This window comes from Cottoperca gobio, chromosome 10 (assembly GCF_900634415.1).
Source record: "Cottoperca gobio chromosome 10, fCotGob3.1, whole genome shotgun sequence".
Lineage (NCBI taxonomy): Eukaryota > Metazoa > Chordata > Actinopteri > Perciformes > Bovichtidae > Cottoperca > Cottoperca gobio.
This window is the reverse complement of record NC_041364.1, coordinates 8,894,440-8,913,306: the sequence shown is the minus strand read 5'-3', so window position 1 is coordinate 8,913,306 and position 18,867 is coordinate 8,894,440. Positions and strand designations below refer to the sequence as shown.

The 18,867-nt window shown below is 41.7% G+C and overlaps 2 protein-coding genes and 1 long non-coding RNA gene across 3 annotated transcripts; 1 reads left to right on the top strand and 2 right to left on the bottom strand.

Moving 5' to 3' along the window:
- Positions 1 to 261: 261 nt before the first annotated feature.
- Positions 262 to 2,147, bottom strand: cd40lg (CD40 ligand). The gene is made up of 4 exons (XM_029441911.1): positions 1,887 to 2,147; positions 1,327 to 1,360; positions 1,145 to 1,231; positions 262 to 1,032 (listed from the first exon to the last, which is right to left on the bottom strand). The coding sequence occupies exons 1-4, from the start codon at positions 2,085 to 2,087 to the stop codon at positions 653 to 655; spliced, it is 702 nt and encodes a 233-aa protein (XP_029297771.1). The 5' UTR covers positions 2,088 to 2,147; the 3' UTR covers positions 262 to 652.
- Positions 2,148 to 10,480: 8,333 nt separating this feature from the next.
- Positions 10,481 to 18,656, bottom strand: tmtops3a (teleost multiple tissue opsin 3a). Its single transcript, XM_029441733.1, has 4 exons — positions 18,272 to 18,656; positions 17,682 to 18,010; positions 10,898 to 11,131; positions 10,481 to 10,792 (listed from the first exon to the last, which is right to left on the bottom strand). The coding sequence occupies exons 1-4, from the start codon at positions 18,654 to 18,656 to the stop codon at positions 10,568 to 10,570; spliced, it is 1,173 nt and encodes a 390-aa protein (XP_029297593.1). The 3' UTR covers positions 10,481 to 10,567.
- On the top strand, positions 14,264 to 15,377 carry LOC115014698 (uncharacterized). Its single transcript, XR_003832929.1, has 3 exons — positions 14,264 to 14,436; positions 14,520 to 15,192; positions 15,351 to 15,377. It is a non-coding gene; the product is annotated as an uncharacterized LOC115014698 (long non-coding RNA).
- Positions 18,657 to 18,867: the final 211 nt, after the last annotated feature.

Below are 18,867 nucleotides of genomic sequence, written 5' to 3'. Positions count from 1 at the left end.
TTAGATTTTTGAGAAGCCCATGGAGAATCATTTTGTGTATGTCAGAAGATTATTAGTAGTCTTTGCTGTGTTAATACTGGGTATATCTAAGTATTTTATTTGACTTGTATAAGGTCACCTGATCACTTGTAGTATTTCAGATTTTTATTTTAAAACCTTTTTGGAGGTTTACAGAAATGTCTTCTGATCTTTCCTTTACACCAATTAAAGTATTTAGCATTTTCTTGCATAAATGCTCAATACTGGGACATGCACGCGGTATAATATTGAATATGTGACGCTTTAGTCTAATGTGTGTATCTCCTTTATCCTTTTACTTCTAATTAACTCCTTAAAAGGAGGCAAATGCAGAACAAAGTGAGGAAAAGAGGAGAAATGTTTGAGATTAAATATCAAAGTTTCATTTCACAGCCATACAAACTCATTTACATTAATAAATACAGAACAGCCATTCACAGCACTGCCACAGGAAAATAACACAATCTGATTTAATAAATTATATTTTAGGAATGTGGTCTTTGTCTTCACGAAAAAGATCAGAATCCATTAGTTTGATTATTGATCAAGTCTTTTTAACAGCGTTCTCGGTAGATTTAAAATCCAAGTACATCCATTCAATGAGTTCCCACAGTTCAGCTCAGGGCCAGCAGTCCTACAGTTTGTACATCCCAAAGGTTGTGGCTCCTTCTTCGTAGTTCACCAGTGAAAGGTCTTGTACCCAGACACTGAGCTGGTTTCCTTTCTCCAGTGTGATCGTCTCTCCCTGTGAGGCCGTGCACAGCTGAGGGCTCAAAGCAGACCCACTGGCACTGTCCAGGTTGCAGTAAGCCACCATCACAACCTTCTCCTCTCCTTTCTCATTCTTCCTCATCTTCACCCTGCTGACCAGTGGGCCCACAGAGTCGCCCTTGGAGAAGGTCACCCTGGAGTAGACATAGTAGTCACCAGGCTGCAGGATAGTCAACCAACTGTTGTTGTAGTAATTGATGCTCCTATGAACTGAGTGGTTGATTTCCCACTGGAGATTACCCGCTGGAGAGACACATGGAGAAGTGTAAGCAACATTATCACTCTTAACTTCTTGATCGGTTTTTTTATTTGCACTTGAAAAATCCAAAATATGTCATTTTTTATAATTTCTTACGTGCTGATGAGTGTGATCGCTGCGTAACTGCCATGCGTGCCATGGGTCTGTAGGAAGCGTCCTGCTTTCCTGATGAGCGAGGCGCAGCTGGAGAAGAGAACAAACATCTGGTCAGAGACATTGATGAGATTACATTTTTGTATGAAATTACTTTCAGGAAGAGATAAATGAAATGAACATACTTTTTCCTTCGCCTGAGGGAACATGAACTGAAAGCTGAGGGAATGAAACAAGTAGAAGATCAGGAACAAGCAGAACAATATGTTTTCTAATGATAGTTATTATACATGTTTGATGTTCATAATTAAATAACGGAATATTTTAGTTTGCAAAATGCTCATTTTGAAGACCTTGATCTGTGAATATCACACTTCACTTGTTTGTTCAAGAGCATTTCCTGTAGCGCAGTTTCATTTACCTGACTGTTATAATTTCACACTGAGCGGTGTGTGAACCGTCAGAAGATTTAAACATCTATTTCAACACAATAGAACAAAACTGAAATCATTTGCCAACGCAATTGAAAGATCTGTTTCAAACTACATTTTTAAGATGAACAGTAGTTTAAGATTTATTTTTAAATAATAAGACTTTTTTATTTAATCCATTACCTTAAAATAGTAGGTGCACATTTAAATATTTTAACTTGTCTTGGAAGATTTCTGGATAATTACTGGATTAATACATGCAGCAGTGCCATCAACTATTAGTTCATTCAAAGAAGTGCAATGTTTTTCTTTACCGATTTGTCATTTTGGTACAGATAGATGAATCCTCCGACCGACAGGAATAAATGCATCAACACTACGCCAACCAAAAACCGGACTAAAGTCTTGCTGTGGCCTTTGGATGGAAGTGGAGCCGGGATGAGGACCGAGTGGGACCTGCTGTGGCGCGGAGGCACCGGCGGTGGAGCCATGCTGGTCATGTACGTGTTGATCATGGTGGAGAGCAGTGGTGAATCCTGGAGAGGCCTGGGCTCTGTCACATCCCTTGCACTTCTGAACACTTGCACTCTCAAGCAACTGAGTTTTTCTCTTGCTACTTCCTGGAAGTTCTGAGATGCAGATCTGTGACCTCTGCTTCATACGCGTGTGTGTGTGTGTGTGTGTGTGTGTGTGTGTGTGTGTATGTGTTGTCTGACATGCCTCATTGTATTTTTTTCCCTACCTTTATGTCAGATAGGTGTCCCTATATTCCACACTCTGCCACAAAACCTTGCATTACTCAGTATTTCTATGTAAATGTGGCAATTTTTCTATTTTTGGAAAGTAACGAATAGTACCATAGTGAATAACTAACAACACATGTGTGAGCACATAAGGGCAACACTTGAACTTGTTGTGTCTAACACTGGGTCAAAATGTGTATACATTATACATTGTTTTAAATAATAGCCCAATAGTCATTTAATCATTTTTTAAAACACCAACACTTGGTGAAACAACCCTTTAAAACTGGTTAAATGTTTTAGCACTATGGTCACTCAAACTGAGGTTTTACAACGTTTTAGTGTGGTGTTCATCCTGCATTGTGTTGTGCTTTAAACCTCCTAAATGTGTATAACATACTTCACACTGTGCTTACTGTGTACACTGCAAAGTAAGTGTTATTTGATAGAGTTTATAATGGAATACATTCATCCATTTGTATAAAACCTGCATCTTTGATCCACAAAAGATTCTTAATTTCTCTTAATAGACACTTTTCCTTAAAAAAATTAATTAAAGGAAATCCATGCTGCCTAATGACTGACACACATGCAGTCTAGCAATACGACATAATTTATTATTATTATGTACTTATGTATTCAGCATATGTAGCATTATGGCAATGCATCCAATATGAGACAACTGCAGACACTCATGTAAATGACATGTTTCATGTTTTTGCAACGGCTCATAGCTTCCCCTAGTGGTTACAAATATGCTCAACTGTAAATATATGCATACAGAGCATTTACGGTACATCGATAAACACACTGAATATACAAAATGTTGTTCACAATTCCTAGAATTCCCAAATGTATCGTCTTAACTTTTGCCTGTGGTGTCAAAAAATATGTGATCCTTTAACACAGGGGTGTCCAGACCTTTTTCACTGAGGGCCACATACAGAAAAATATATGACACTTCAACTAACGTTAGTTAGAAAATGTTATCAACTTTAATTGACTGAATTTATTGAAAAATGTACCTTACATAAATACTGTGTAATATATGTGTTAACTCTCCTGTAATAGGGAACAGCGTTGCACTCGGTGGGAGCAGTGATGCTGCGCTGTGGACTGAAGGATGCTGCAGGTCAGGAGAGAGTTTGGTGTTTGAGATACGAAGGACATCACAGAGATGACTGTCGCTCATTTTGGTTCTCAACCTGCTTTTGTTAACAGAGACAATGTTTGCTCACATATATGAGCCGAACAGACTCATCATTCTTTGTGCGTGGCGTCTCATCAGAGGAAACTTTTCCAAGCTCCGGTAGAAGTCGGGGAGGGCAGAGAAGCTGATGTTGATTCTTCAGGGAATTATCGTATATAATTATTATTATATAAGTTCTAGTTGCAGACTCTTTTAAACTTCTTCTGCATTGATCAGCTCGATTTCTTTCTCAATGATAGAAAAATCTTGGAAGTGCTGTCATGAGACGTGACATGAGATGAGAGACGTGATCACAGACACATATTTCATATTTGGTCTTTGGAAAAGCACATTTGATTTCGGACAGCGTGGGGAAGTGCGCAACATTGAAGTTGCGTAATTGTGTTTCAAAGAGACGGAGCTTCACACAGAATGCTTTCATGTGCGCAGTAGGCTCTTCTTCAGTGTTGAGATGACCAGTAAGATCAACTAAAAATGGCAGGTCTGCCAAACATGGAGGGTCACTCAGCTCATGAAGAGGTTGCTCCTTCTCTTTCAAAAACAGATCGATTTCTGATCTCAGGCAATAAACCCGCTGCAGCACGGAGCCACGACTCAGCCAGCGCACATCAGAACTGTGGAGTGCAGACAGGACAGGCAGGAAAGCTGTGCGGTGTCCGTCGCATCTGTGCTCTCATCACATGCAATCCAGTAAAAATCTAAAGCACAAGCTTTATCTGACACTTGATGTTTTAAGTTACCTGACAAGTCAACACTGTGTTTCTGTGTTAGAACTAAGAAGTACAAAACATTCAAGCGCAAGTTTCTATCTGGGCCATATTCCATTATACTTTTGGAATTTGCTGCGGGCCAATTAAAAATGGACACTGGGCCTCAGTTGGCCCGCGGGCCGTAGTTTGAACACCCCTGAATTAGGCAGTCTTTGCATGATGTTAATGGGAGCCTGTACTGATTCACATTTACTGTCAGCCGACATTTCTTTTAACTTTGTAAGTGTGCTCTGGGTCATGATGGTGTTACGTGTGGTAATCCTGGCTGCGTGTGTTCATCACCATAGATCATCATACACGTCTCTTATTTATAGAAACACCTGTACACATACAAAAGTCACATTTACGATCTTTACAATGTACTGTACACGATCACGTACACGCACGGACGCACGCACTGTCATGGAAACAGAACGTTGACTACGAAGTGATGTAAGAGCTGCAGGTCTTCAGAATTGTCTTTTGCGCTTTGACTTGACTCGAGTTGACTTGTGAAACCTGGAAAGTTGAAATCTTGGATACCTGATCGCCTTGAAAACAACTTTTGGATAACTGAGCCGAAGAAAAACCTTTAGAGTACATCTACATCAAACCTTCTAGTTGAAAACATGGCTTCTGCTGGATCCCCTGCGGAGGAGCACCTGCTAACCCGGGTCACTCGGTGGTTCTTTGCTTTTGCAGGTAAAACATATTTTAATTTCATGATAAATGTATTTATTAATGTTCCTTAATTGACTAAAAGTGAAGTTCAGTAAGAAATGTGCATTTAATTATGTTAAATTGTTGAATATTAAGATTAAAGTTAATAGAATGTTGGTTGGCCTGAAGGAAAAAACTGATTTTGGTGACACTAGACGTTATTTCGGTCTAAAACAATAATTATGTGATAAGAATGTAATATTTTTCGCGGGACAGCTGTGGAATGTGTTAACAATGGTGTAGGGATTTGAAAACACCGTTATTTTTGTTTGAGGGTCTCAAATTTCGAAATTTGGCGTCGAAAATTTAGGAAAAAAGATGGCGACCGGACCATTTTTTGAAAAATGCCAAAGAAATTGTTATTTTTGTTCAACATGGAGATAATCGAACGTTTTAGGAGCAAACGTAGCAACGTCAGAACGTGCAGGTGTAAACAGACCAAGGCACGTTCCTCTGTGGGGACAGTTGAGGTTGCTGCTTAAAATCTAACTTTTAACACTTTGAAGCGTGCGTAATTGCGCACACAGGTCTGTGCACTTAAATCTTTTTGTCTGTATCTCAGTGTTTTTCAAAGCTTATTATGTATTCTCAGATATTTTTTAGAAGAAGATAAAGATTATTGTGTAGAATTATGTTATTAAATGGACTGATTCTTCCCTAACTGGGCAGAGACAGTAGTACTGAATGTCACTTTTAGTAAAACATGATTAACTAGGCCTTTAAACCCTCTGTTTAAGTCTATTTAATGGAAGTGCAGAATGTGACTTTTTAAATAAAAATCGTGTTCCTCAGGTGGATCTTTGTGGCCTCTGAACAACAACTGCCCCGACGCTGAGAGTCCTCCCGACGACCCCGTCCTGCCTGACTACGAGGACGAGGACGCTGTGGATGGGCTTCAGGAGGCTCAGCCTCATGAAGGTAATGGAGACAGTGAGCAGCACCTCCCAAACTATGGGATGGATGGGCAACAACATGGTCCTGCTGCTCCTTCTCCTGTTCCTTACACTGCTCCTTACGCTGTTCCTTACGCTTTCCCCCATGCTGCTCCTCCTGCTTACGCTGATGCTTACGCTGACCCTCATGCTGACGCTGACCCTGATGCTATTGCTTACACTTATGCTCATGCTCACGCTCACGCTCACGCTTACGCTTACACTTACGCTCATGCTTATGCTCATGCTTATGCTCATGCTCACGCTGAGGCTTGCGCTACTGGTCGCGCTGGCACTGACGCTCACGCTCCCGCTTACGCTCCCGCTTACGCTCCCGCTTACGCTCATGCTCACGCTCAGGCTTACGCTCATGCTCACGCTCAGGCTTACGCTGACCCTCAGGCTTACGCTGACCCTCAGGCTTACGCTGACCCTCAGGCTTACGCTGACGCTTACGCTGACGCTCACGCGCATTACGCTCACACTTACCCTCACGCTTACACTTACGCACATGCTCATGCTTATGCTCATGCTCACGCTGAGGCTTGCGCTACCGGTCGTGCTGGCGGTTGCACTTGCGCTGACGCTCACGCTCATGCTGACGCTCACGTTAATGCTGACGCTGACGCTCACGCTGACCCTCATGCTATTGATGATGATATTGCTGCTGCTGTTGAGGAAATGGTTCGTGGGTACAGGTATAATGTTCATCAAAGGTTTGATGGGTACAGGTATGAGGACCAGGAAGACAGATCAGAACGGGACTCGGACTCTGAGGTCGATGTCGTGGGACTTGAGGACGAGTTTGTGTACGATATCCCTGTTCTGGATGTTGAGGACATCAGGCCATTTCCCCTAGAAGATTGTTCCGAAGACTCCAGAGATGCAGAGGTTCCTGGATCCCCCTCAACTTCTGGCCACGGCTCCTCCACAAGAAGACGCAGGGAAGACAGCGACGAGGAGGAGGCTTCTGCAAAGAGGTGGAGGCGGTTCTGAGGACAGCGATGAGGATTGACTCTACAATGGATGGACTGTTAATCCTCCTGGAAACATCAGAGCAATCATTTTGTCCATATCTGCCCCTCATCACGTCTAAATCACAGCAGGACCAGTGATTCTCATGGAAGCCTTTGCGTCTTGCAGGGCAGGTCCAGGGAGCGTCTAGCACTGATTGGATCGGCCATTTTCAACATGGAGGAGTTTGCCTTTGCGTCTGGCTGGGCAAGCAAGCCCCAGGAAACGTCCTGCACCGGGACTTTTTTAGTAGGATCTCCTCATTTGTTGCACCGTGGATCGATCTTTCTTTCTTTCTTTCTTTAATCCTGAGGATTTCGTTTTGCCCCAGGTAGCCCTCGCTTCTGGCAGGGCTGTCAACACCTCAGGAAGCGTCTTGCACTCGGGCATTTTTGTAGCGTCTCCTCGTTCTTTTCACGCTGGATTGATCTTTCTTTATTTCATCCTGAGGGCCAGAGTGGACCCCTACAAAAACATCAAAGCACAACGTAGTTCAGCCACTACTTATCTACATTCTCTTCAAAGCCACCAGACTTCATTCACAACAGTCACTTCACCTTGCAGCACACAGGAGCTGCTAGTCTACCGCTGCCTCCATCTGTTAGTTCATGTTATTGTGTAAACAAAAAGTCTGAGTCATCTCTTTAATATGGCCAAAAAAGGTATGTTAACTATAAAAAAAAAATATTTCAATAATTCAAAGAATATTTGTCTTACTTTACTCGTATCTTCCTCCAGCACCTGAGATCCTGACTAACGGAGGGTAAATATCTGGAAATCCTGGACTCCCTGAGATGTCAACCAAACCTCTCACCAGTTTATCAGTTCAATAAAACTCCCTGAAATGTAAATTTGATCTTTGTTTTGTGTGATTTTCTTCTTTTACTTGTGATGTTGAGTTAAAAAGTGTTTCATTTGCAGGCATCATAAAATGTACAATGGTTAAAATGCAGCTTAAACTGCTCTGCCTCTTTAAACAAACACAGATACTGAGTGATCTGCATTACTTTGTAGAACATATACAGATTAACGTGTTGACACATATCCACAAGTTCTGAGAAACCATCAAAGATCAGGGAAGTAAGAAAATGAGAGAAAACTGTCAAAACGCATACAGAAATATTTTCACAGAAACAGGAAAGGTGATTTACATATACCTACCAGAATATTCAAGCAAAAGCTCATGACAGGCCGTGGTATGTTGTGATTATATCACAGCTAAAGGGCGCTTTTTGTGTAATATAACTATTTCATTAGTTACTGTAAACCATTACTTTTGGTTTGAAAGACAAACAAAAATGGTGCTTCCTGCACACGTACAATAAAACTAAAAGTCTACAGCCATGCTGGCGGGAAGGATGTGAGACTGTTATGGTCATTACACATCAAAAATATTGGAAGGCTGAAAAATAAGGAAAATTCAGCGCTATACTTGGATCCCACAAGGGACTACCGAAAACAATGAGGATGTTCGGCCTGAAGGTGGCGCCAGAGGTGCGGCCATGTTGTTACATGACAGAAGGCTCTTCACCAGTGTAGCTGGTCTCAGTTTGACAACATTTCAACTATACATAAAATTACATTGTAGTTACATTACAACTGTTGAAAATATGATATTTTTGCTTTCTGGAGCAGTATATCTTAGACACAAATACAAAACACCAGATTAAAGAAACAGGCAGGAAGAGTTTGTACCATCCTACACACACTCCTCTTTCCCAAAAACCTCTGGACCTCTCCCTCATGTTTACAGCAGCAAGAATCGGACTCAAACTCATTGTTTTGGGATTATTGGTGCTATAGGTGTAGTCGTAATTTATCACTCTATAAATCTCTTATTCTGTTTGCAGCCTGTAAACACATACAGTCTCCCGGTACTTTCAACTGTCCATTTGTCTTGCATGTACTGTGATATTCATTTACTGCAGAAGATGAAATGAAGACAGGAGAATCCTTGCTAAAGCGCATTAGTTTATTTTACACAGGTTACTTCAGAAACAGGTAATTATGTACAACATCTGTAATGTTGGATAAATGCATATCAATCATCATCTCACTGTGGCTGTTTCCAGAGAAACCTTAGAAATACTAGCTGTACATTAAAACGAGTGCCTCTACATTGCAATGTGTTGCTGGTTTCAAGTCACTAATGCCGTTATTAATTCTTTTAATATTATTTTAATTTAATTTGCTTGTGAATAAAATTTACACATTTTAAATCCAGTTTTTTTAAATTATGGGAACTATTATTATTATTTAAAGGGATATTTAATTTAGTTAATTACCAGTGTTTTTATTTTGGTTGGACAGTGCCACAAGCATACAATATGTCAATTTGAACTCCATATGGGAACAGTAGATGACACGATCTAACAGGTTGAGGGAATGATATTTGCTGAAACACTGGAGGATAAAATTATATTATATATTATACAAACTATTCAGTGGTCACAAATGTATCGTTGGATTTATTGGGCCATTACTAAGTGAATTCTATCATTCCCATTTCTTGTGGAAACACATCTCACTCAAAAGTTATTAAGCAGGGAATGAAGATTAAAAGGAGACATGATGTTGCCTTTAAAAACATATTTTCCTTCCGACATATTTCTTTGACAAATATTAGGAATGTTCTGAGATGCAGCTTTGACTGGATTCTTTTTGTCAACAGTGTAAAATAAAAGGCATTGAATATTGCTTTTAAGCCATTATGCTGCAAACGTATGTAGGTTGTGAATGTGTGGATATTTCTTGGGTTCTGGGGTCAAATGTCCTCCCCTATTCAAACAGTTCAAGGTCTATGGCACTTGACAACTTGTTTCTCCAAACTCTACTCTCTGTACAGCAAAGAAGAAGAAAAACAGAGTGACAAAACTGCTCCAAAGTGATGAGTAGAAAGCATGATAAAACATTTGTATAGACACAAAAGGCAAACTGTGGTCTTCTCCCATGTACAAACTCAAACTGACAGATGTTGAAACCCCTGCAAAACAAACATCATCTCACTGCCATGAGATTGCATTGCCATGCAACAGTGTTGATGGTAATTCTTTGGTACAGCATGGTAGCTTACTTCCAGTGCACAAATAAAAAAGAAATAAACAGACACGATAACCATCACAACACACACAAGTGCATGGAGAACAATATGGGTCCGTATATGGGAACTTGTGGTGAGGGGAGGTAAGGGTTCTGTGGGAAAGAAGCTGTGAATCAGGTGGTATTGGTTGAGATGGTTGTGGATATTATTGTTACATAAATAATGAAAAACATTCATTTAATTGTAATAGCTGGGTGTCTCTCAGGGAGCTGTGGACTTCTTTAACTTGGTCAAACCAGCAGCAATCATTATCAGAGCATTTATTCAAAACATGTACATTGACACTTGCATGCATGTATGGTCAGTACATGACCAAATTAAATATGCATTAAAGCAGAGGCTGGGCTACATGGCACTGAGATTTCACATTCAGATGTTAAGGAGTTGACAGTGACATTCATCTTCATATATAAAATCAATAGAAGGGTATTGAAGAATTTGTGTCTTTAGTTGCACTTTGGATTCTGGACAATAATTCAAACAAACATTTGTTTTAACTTTCACAGTCGAAAAAGGATGAAAAGCTCTTATGGAGCGTAGTGGACAACGAGAGTGTGCCGGACATTGTGCCGGCTGCAGAGGGCAGCGCTTCTGGAGCCACTGAGGATCTGATGCTGTGAAGAGCTGAGGGAGTGTTGTCTGTGAACAGGGAAGACACCAGATAACGGTGTCCTCGGTGTCAGGTGCTCTTCTCCGTGAAGAGACTGGGGTTCCTCGCTGCACTTCATGAAGGCCACAAAGCATCTATAAAACTGTGTAAAAGTATAAAAGACTATGAATGAATTTGGTGATTTTCAGGACAAAAGACACCAGATGATGACATGATTCAGCCTCATCATTCTGCCTTCTGCTCTCACCTGGTTGTTGAAGAACACGTAGATGATGGGGTTGATGACGGTGCTGAACTTGGCCAGGACGGAGGGCACCACACTAGCCGTGGGAGTGACCAGTCCCGAGCTACCGAAGGTGGCCATCAGCGCCATGATGCCGTAGGGCATCCAGCACAGCATGTAGCAGGACACCATGGACAAAACCATCGCCAAAATGTGCTGCTCTCTGCGCTGAGCTGCCGGCAGATTGATCTTACCCACCTGGAGGCATGACCGAGGAGAGGAAGAGGGACAGAGGTGCAACCTGGTTTGACAATAATTGGACCCAATATTGACTTAAATACTATAGTTACAAGGCATTGATCATTTGCAACACAGACTCTATGAGGATCTCCGGTAGGTGGAACCAGGTAGGCCACAGGAAAGGTAGATAATGTAGGTTTTTCATGCCTCTCCCACATGCATTCAGCATTTCTTTATTTGGCGCCATCCAGTGGTAGTATTGAAAAAAGACAATGTGACACAGCAATGCATGCTGGAAAAGTTGTTATGTGAACCATGAGTTGAGATCATTTTGTACAACAGCAGTATAGTGTATAAGGTTGTACAAATCTCAGCAAATCTTAACACTGTCTCATCTCAACCGAGAGACTAAAATATGACAGATAAAATCAAAAGAGTGCTACAGAAGTGTGCTCCAATAAATAATAATAATAATAGAAAATGTTTTAATTGTGACTTTTGTTTTGGATTAAAATTGTATATTATATATATATATATATGGAACAGTAAATGGACAGCATCGTGAATTTAATCTAAATGCGAAGAGAAAAACAAAACCAGCTGTTGATCTAAACGTCACCGCTGCTTCTCCTGTATCACTTTACGCCACCTTTGCCAGTCGAAGCTCTGTGGACTGATCGCTCAGTTTCTAAGAAAAGCCCTCAGTTAAAGGGAGGATAGTGTGCAGCTGAGCCGCCATTCACCGGCGCAGTAATCAAGTCAGCTAAGCTCCGACTCCCTCGGGTGCATAGTTTAAATAGAGGTGCTTATATAATAGCAGGTATCCAATAGTAACCGGCTGTTTCCACAATCTAATAATGCCTTCTAGGTCAAGGGGTGGGCAATTAATTCTAGTAGAGTAGAGAGCCTCATGAGAAACTGGGACTGTTGTGGAGGGCCGGATCAACAGGCTGATCTACCTGTATTAAAAAAAGAAAATGCCCCAGGAGCTCCGTGAGGGCCGCCAATTGCCCACCCCTGGTATAAACGCTATGTCCATTCTGATAACTGTGTTATTAAATATCTGTATTCAGTCAACTAAATCAGCTCCTGAGCAAATACCATGTGTAATAACTACAGCACAGCACACATTAATATGCATACTGCTCTCTCCTGACACATTAAAACCTTTTCCAGGGTGAGCAGTAAAGAGGAGTTAGCCACCCACCGAAGCCCAAGCAGCATGCGCTATATTTGTTTTATATTTTCTCCTAAGCAGCAGGCAGAGAAAGGTTTACTGAGGAAAGTTCTCCAGAAAGACAACTTTGAAGGAAATACAAGCGATTACCTTGACATCTTATACAACTGTTGTTTATTTATATTGCGATTATATAGTTATCGTGAATTCTTTTTGCCACGATAATTATGTAATGAAAATCTGATATATTGACAGCCCCGATATAAATGTTATATATATATATATATATATATATATATATATATATATATATATATATATATATATATATATAAAATAACATATTCATTAAAAAATATATATTATATTTAAAAACTATTTAAATTCACGGCAGCACCCGCTGCTCGTTGAGGACAGTAACTGCAGAACGATAAGTCAGAGTCTCCAAAACACCAGAAAAGTCTCCAAAAGTCTCCAATAACACCAGGAAAAGATTTGTCACTAGTAACTTTTGACCAAAAAAGTCACAAGAGGGTTTGGAAAGTCGCTAGATTTAGCGAGAAAGTTGCCAAATTGGCAACACTGAATGCGTGTGGTGCGTGGGATGCGTGGCACAGATTATATTTAGTTCCCTCCTCTCCTTTCCTCCGCTCTGTCTCTAATTGTAAGTGTATGCGCAGTGTGTGTGTGTGGGTGTGTGTGTCGGAAGCGAAGCCCCGCCCTTTGCAAAACTGAGTAAAGAAAGTAAACACTGAAACGTGCACATAAATTAGATACACATAAGCGTTTAGTTTATTTAATAAAAGAGCACCTGTTCAATGTGAAATCTGACTTGTGAATATATAATTATTATTATTATTTTTAAAGAACTCTAGAAAAAAAAACAACACCTTGAATTTCAGGGGGGGGGGGGGGGGGGGGGGGCGCTCCGTGAAACAATGGTAGGGGAAACACTGCACTATATACAAATAAAGTTTGGCTGAGTAGGGAGTCCATGGTGGTGCTGCTGGACTTGGATGGGCTACCACAATACCCTGGTGTCTTCTGATGGTGGGCATCATCTGGGGTGGTCTCCAGAGTGTATACGGGATGCCCATATATCGATTACATGACCGATCACTGTGTTCAATTTCATAGCAATCCATCCAATAGTAGTCATGACATTTGATTAAAAAAACCTTGTGGTGGCACTAGTGGTAAATTGATGGGATCACCAAAGTCAGTAAGTAACTTACAAATGACTAAAGAAATATAAAATTACTACAAAGACACGCAAAGCAACTGCAAGAAGACACAAAATAATAAAAAGAAAGGAGCAAAACAGCACAAAGAGACACAAAATGACTACAAAACGTATAAAGCTGGATTACATACAGTAGTTTTAAAGTATATTGCCTTATATGGACACAATTCCATTCCAGAATTCTATGGTTCCAGAATGTTACCTGATGTCATGAAAAGAATTCTCTCACACAGTCTCTGAGTGTGTGAGAGAATTCTTCTTCAGTATCAGTGTGACTTCTGGGTGGCTCTGTGTCGCTCTGCGGGACTATGTGTGACTCTGTGTGGCTCTGTGCGACTCTGTGTGGCTCTGTGGGACTACTGTGGGACTTATGTGTGACTTCAATGTGCCTCTGTGTGGCTCTGTGGGACTTCTGTGTGCCTCTATGTGGCTCTGAGTGCCTCTATGTGGCTCTGTGTGACTCTGTGTGGCTCTGTGTAGCTCTGTGTGACTCTGTGTGGCAAGAGAGTGGCAGAGTGTCACAGAGTATGTCACAGTGTGACACAGTGTGACTGAGTGCAGCAGAGTCTGGCAGAGTGTGACAGGGTGTGACTGAGTGGGACAGAATCTGGCCAGAGTGGGACAGAGTATGGCATTGTGTGACAGGGTGTGACTTAGTGTGACAGAATCTCGCAGAGTGAGGCAGAGTATGGCAGAGTATGAATCCTATCCTCTCTGGCCTCCCCACAAAACTACTCAACAGACTCCAAATCGGCTGCCCGGATCATTACCCGCACCAAATCGTCTGACCGCATCACCGCCACCCTCATCCAACTTCACTGGCTTCCTGTTCAGCACCGGATTGATTACAAAAACCTTCTGCTGACATACAAAGCCCTCAACAAGTTCTCCCCTGCTGAACTGGTGAGTCACTACAATGACTGTCTCTCCTCTTCCCTGGATGCTCTGGCCCCCCTCAAAACTCACACAGTCTCCTTTGTTCACAGTGCTCCCTGGTTCACCGCAGACCTTCGACAACTAAAAACCACTGGTCGGCGACTCGAGTGGCTGTGCAAAAAGACTGGACTCTCAGTGCACATCCAACTTTACACTGAACACCTACACCTCTACAAGAACGCTCTCTCCACCGCAAAATACTCCTACTACTCCTCTTCTCAACAGTCAGCCACTTACTTCAGCCTGCTACAACTCTCCCTCCAGATGTCTCCACCGACCACTGCAATGACTTCCTGCAATTCTTTGACGCCAAAATCAACACCATCCATCATCAGCTGGCCTCATCCTGTACTTCCCCAAGTGATCCACCCTGGATGGCTACCACCAGCCAACCATTCACCAGCACCCTCTCCAACTTCTCACTAGCAACAGAATCGACCATCTCCAAGCTCATCCTTAAATCTACCTGTCAGCTCGACCTCCTCCCCACTATCCTCATCAAAGCCTGCCTTCCATCTCCCCCATGATCACAAGAATAATTAACTCCTCCCTCACCACTGGCTCTGTACCCCCTCCCTCAAAACAGCTGCAATTACGCCCATTCTCAAAAAGCCTGGTGCTGACCCAGCTGACCTAAACCATTCGACTTCAAATCATCCGCTGCCCGGATCACGACCTGCACCAAATCCTCTGAACACATCACCCCCATTCTCCATATCTCTGGTATTGTTTGTTTGCTCTCCCTTCCAATGTCCTACTGTTTTTATCTCTTGTATTTTGTACGGTGTACTTGGGTGTCTTGAAAGGCGCCTCCACATAAAATGTATTATTATTATTATATTAACAACCTCGCCCCCACCTGTCTCTCAAACCTCCTCCAGGAATACACCCCCTCCCGCTCCCTGCGCTCATCTTCAGCCGGACTCCTGACTGTCCCCACCTCCCGCCTCAGCACCATGGGAGCCAGGGCTTTTAGCTGCACCGCGCCCAGACTCTGGAATTCTCTGCCTCCACACATCAAACAGTCTGACTGCATTACGACTTTCAAATCTGCTATTTTAACTTTTAAATGCACTGTAAGGCGACCTTGGGTGTCCTGAAAGGCGCCTCTAAATGAAATGTATTATTATTATTATTATTATTATTATTATTATTATTATTATTATTATTATTATTATATTATTATTATTAGTATTATTATTATTATGACTGAGTGTGACAGAATTATTTAAAAAATGTATGTAAGAGGGGCAGCTGCAGCGAGGATCGGAGATACACACACACACACACACACACACACACACACACACACACACACACACACACACACACACACACACACACACACACACACACACACACACACTATGATCTTTCAGTTAACATGCAAACACATTTATAGCTGCCTGGGCAGATAGTTTAAAGCTGCGTTTCTGTTTACGTTCGGTTTACGTTTTCTTCTTCTTCTTCTCCTCCTCCAGACTCTGTTGGACTTCACAGACTTAAGATCGCAGGATACTTTCCTTCTCCACCAGCTGTGTACCAGAGATGCTTCTTCCTCCTCCCCATCCCCGACCATTTTTCACTTTTACTGTTTACTTTTGATCCTTTGCACTGTTCAATAAAGATTATCATTGTCAACTTATCAGTTCAGTCATTTGAGTCCACAAGAATTAACATAAAACACATTTTTGGGATCCGAATAAATGAGTAACTTTGAATGCTGTTGTCTCGTCACAAGTTTCTAATTTCTTTTATCTTTTCTATTTGAGTTTGCCAGCAGATAACTTTACCAACTAGTTACTTTGTGATAAGTCACCCCTAATGAATGGTTTATAAGAATAATTTCATATCTTATAAATGCTCATGTGTCTCTTTCTAGTAAGTTACAAATGTTAGTAAGTTATTAATAAAGGGTCTTGAGTTTTTCCATTTCTAACAAGACATCAGAAAAAGCTTGTCAATTATAAATAAATAATTAATAAAGGATTCTTATAGTAATCCATTGTTACAGTTGTACATTTTTTATTTCTATTAATTCATATATTATGTTGGATATCAATAACAAATAGGGGTTCCCACTAAAAGCTAGTGAAGACGATCCTCTACCAAACGATGCGTTACATCAGGGCTGTTCAACTTCATTAGCAAGTAACAGGAAGATCACTGGGGGTTAGTGGGCCACACAATACTTTGTCAATGAATGACTCTTACTTACAGTAGTGTTAATAGTGACTAATACATGAAATGAACTAGTCACGTGCATCCTTTTTTTTTTAACTTTAATTGTATCACCATAATTCATTGCAGAAAGCAACCAGTCCGTACACTAAAGTAGGAAAGCTATGGTCACAAGGCTTCACACAAAAGTGCAAAATGTTGCAGCTCCGACAGATTGATTTCTGGAAATTGTTTCTCGCGGGCCGCACAAAATGAGGGCAATGGCCGCATGATTCATTGATAGTAGTATCTGCAAAGTGCGCAGAGGAACCCTACACTAATTGGGAACCCTTAATTGTCAATTATTTGTGTGAGAGACAGGTTTATGTAAGCCCCACCAAGGTGGCGATGAGTCACTCGAAGCTGAGGGGGGTCGTTGCCCTCAAGAACACAGCCAGCCACGAACACACCCCCACGCACGCTACTGAAATAATAATATAAATTAATTGTAAGATTGTAAACACTGTAAACACTGTAAACACTAGGATTATCTTGAAATAACCTAGAAAATATGTAACCATGTGTTAGTTGGGGTCTGAATGACAACCATCATTCAACCCCAGCAGATAGACATGATGAAAGGTGACTTGAGCACATTATCCTGAGAACTATATGCATGCAATTTGTGTTTTATACTGATTTGTGTTATGCTACATAAATACATGACATTGTTTGTGCATTTCTGTAATGATCAGGAAATAATTTAAACAGCAACAAAAACAGTGATGAATTCTCTGGGCAGATATTATGACCAGTATCTTTAACATTAAAAATTAGGGAAACATAGACCATTAACTTTGATGTTTTATGTGTGTTTTCATTACCCTGCTTATATGTGTATTAATAAAACATAACAGATTCTATAAACAGCTTTCAATAAACACATGTATTTTGTAGTAGTTATTAGTTTCTTTCTTGTCTAGTCAGTGAATTTGTGAATAAAAAACGTTTACCTTGTTAAGAAAGAGTGCAACAGATAAATATGAACTCACCCTCCTGATTGCCATCAGGATTCGGCCATAAGAGTAGACCATGAGCAGAAGGGGCAGCAGCAGGCAGAAGATAAAGAGACACAACACGTATGAGACGCTGGTGGGTGAACGAAGGTGCCACTGGACGGAGCACGAGGTGCCGGGTCCCTCGGGCCCGTAGCTGCTCCAACCCAGGAAGGGCGGCAAGGTCCAGAGGAGAGAGTAGAACCAGGTGCCTCCGACACAGAGCCAGGCCTTTCTGAAGTCTGAGATGTCGACCTGGGAGGAACGCAGCACGACGGTGTAGCGCTCATAGGACAGAACAGACAAGGACACAAGGGACACAATCCCTTAAAGAAGAAGAATGGAGAAGATAGAAAAGTAGATTATCAGTTATCAGAATTAAATTCTTACAGAGATTCATCCTTTGATTTAAAATGTCAGTTTTTCCAATACTTTAATGTATGGCCAAACGCCTGCAAAACTAAATGCCATTCCAATCAGCCTTAACTTGTCTAAATTCCTCATACAACTTCATACATTGAAAACAAGTGGGTGAAAAACAAAAGTAAACAGACGAAAAGTTGTATATTTGAACTCATCGCACTCACCAAAGAGGGAATTGGCAAACCCGTACCACTTGCAGCCGTACTCTCCAATGAGCCATCTCCCATGAAGACTCGCAGCGAAACTGAAGGGTGTGCCGAAAACGCACACGAGGATGTCGCTCAGGCTGATGTTCAACAGGATGACATTGATGGGCGTCCAGAGGGAGCGAAACTTTGCGAAGATAAGAAGAGCGACGGAGTTGTTGAGGATTCCCGCCACTAAAATGAAGCCGAGGCATACTGCCACCACCGTGTGGCCGGTCCGGCTCAGCCCGCCGAGGCTCTGGGACGCCGGGGAGGCCCGCAGAGAGGCGACGGTGCTGAGGTTGGAGCTGGAGAGAGAGCTGTCTGTGGTGCTGAAATTGCAACCACGTATGTCGACGACCATAGCAGAGAGAGAGGAGAGCGGAGGGCAGGAGAGAAGCACACAGTCCGATATATCACACTTATTAGAGAGTGAAGAGAGTTGAGTGTGTCCTGTGCACTTCTTATACCGGCACCCCTGTAATGCAGGTAAAGAAAACCCACCCCCTTCTGTCTGACACGCACAAACTCTCACAGCTTGCCTTTCTTTTTTTCTTTCTCAGAATCTCTCCAGC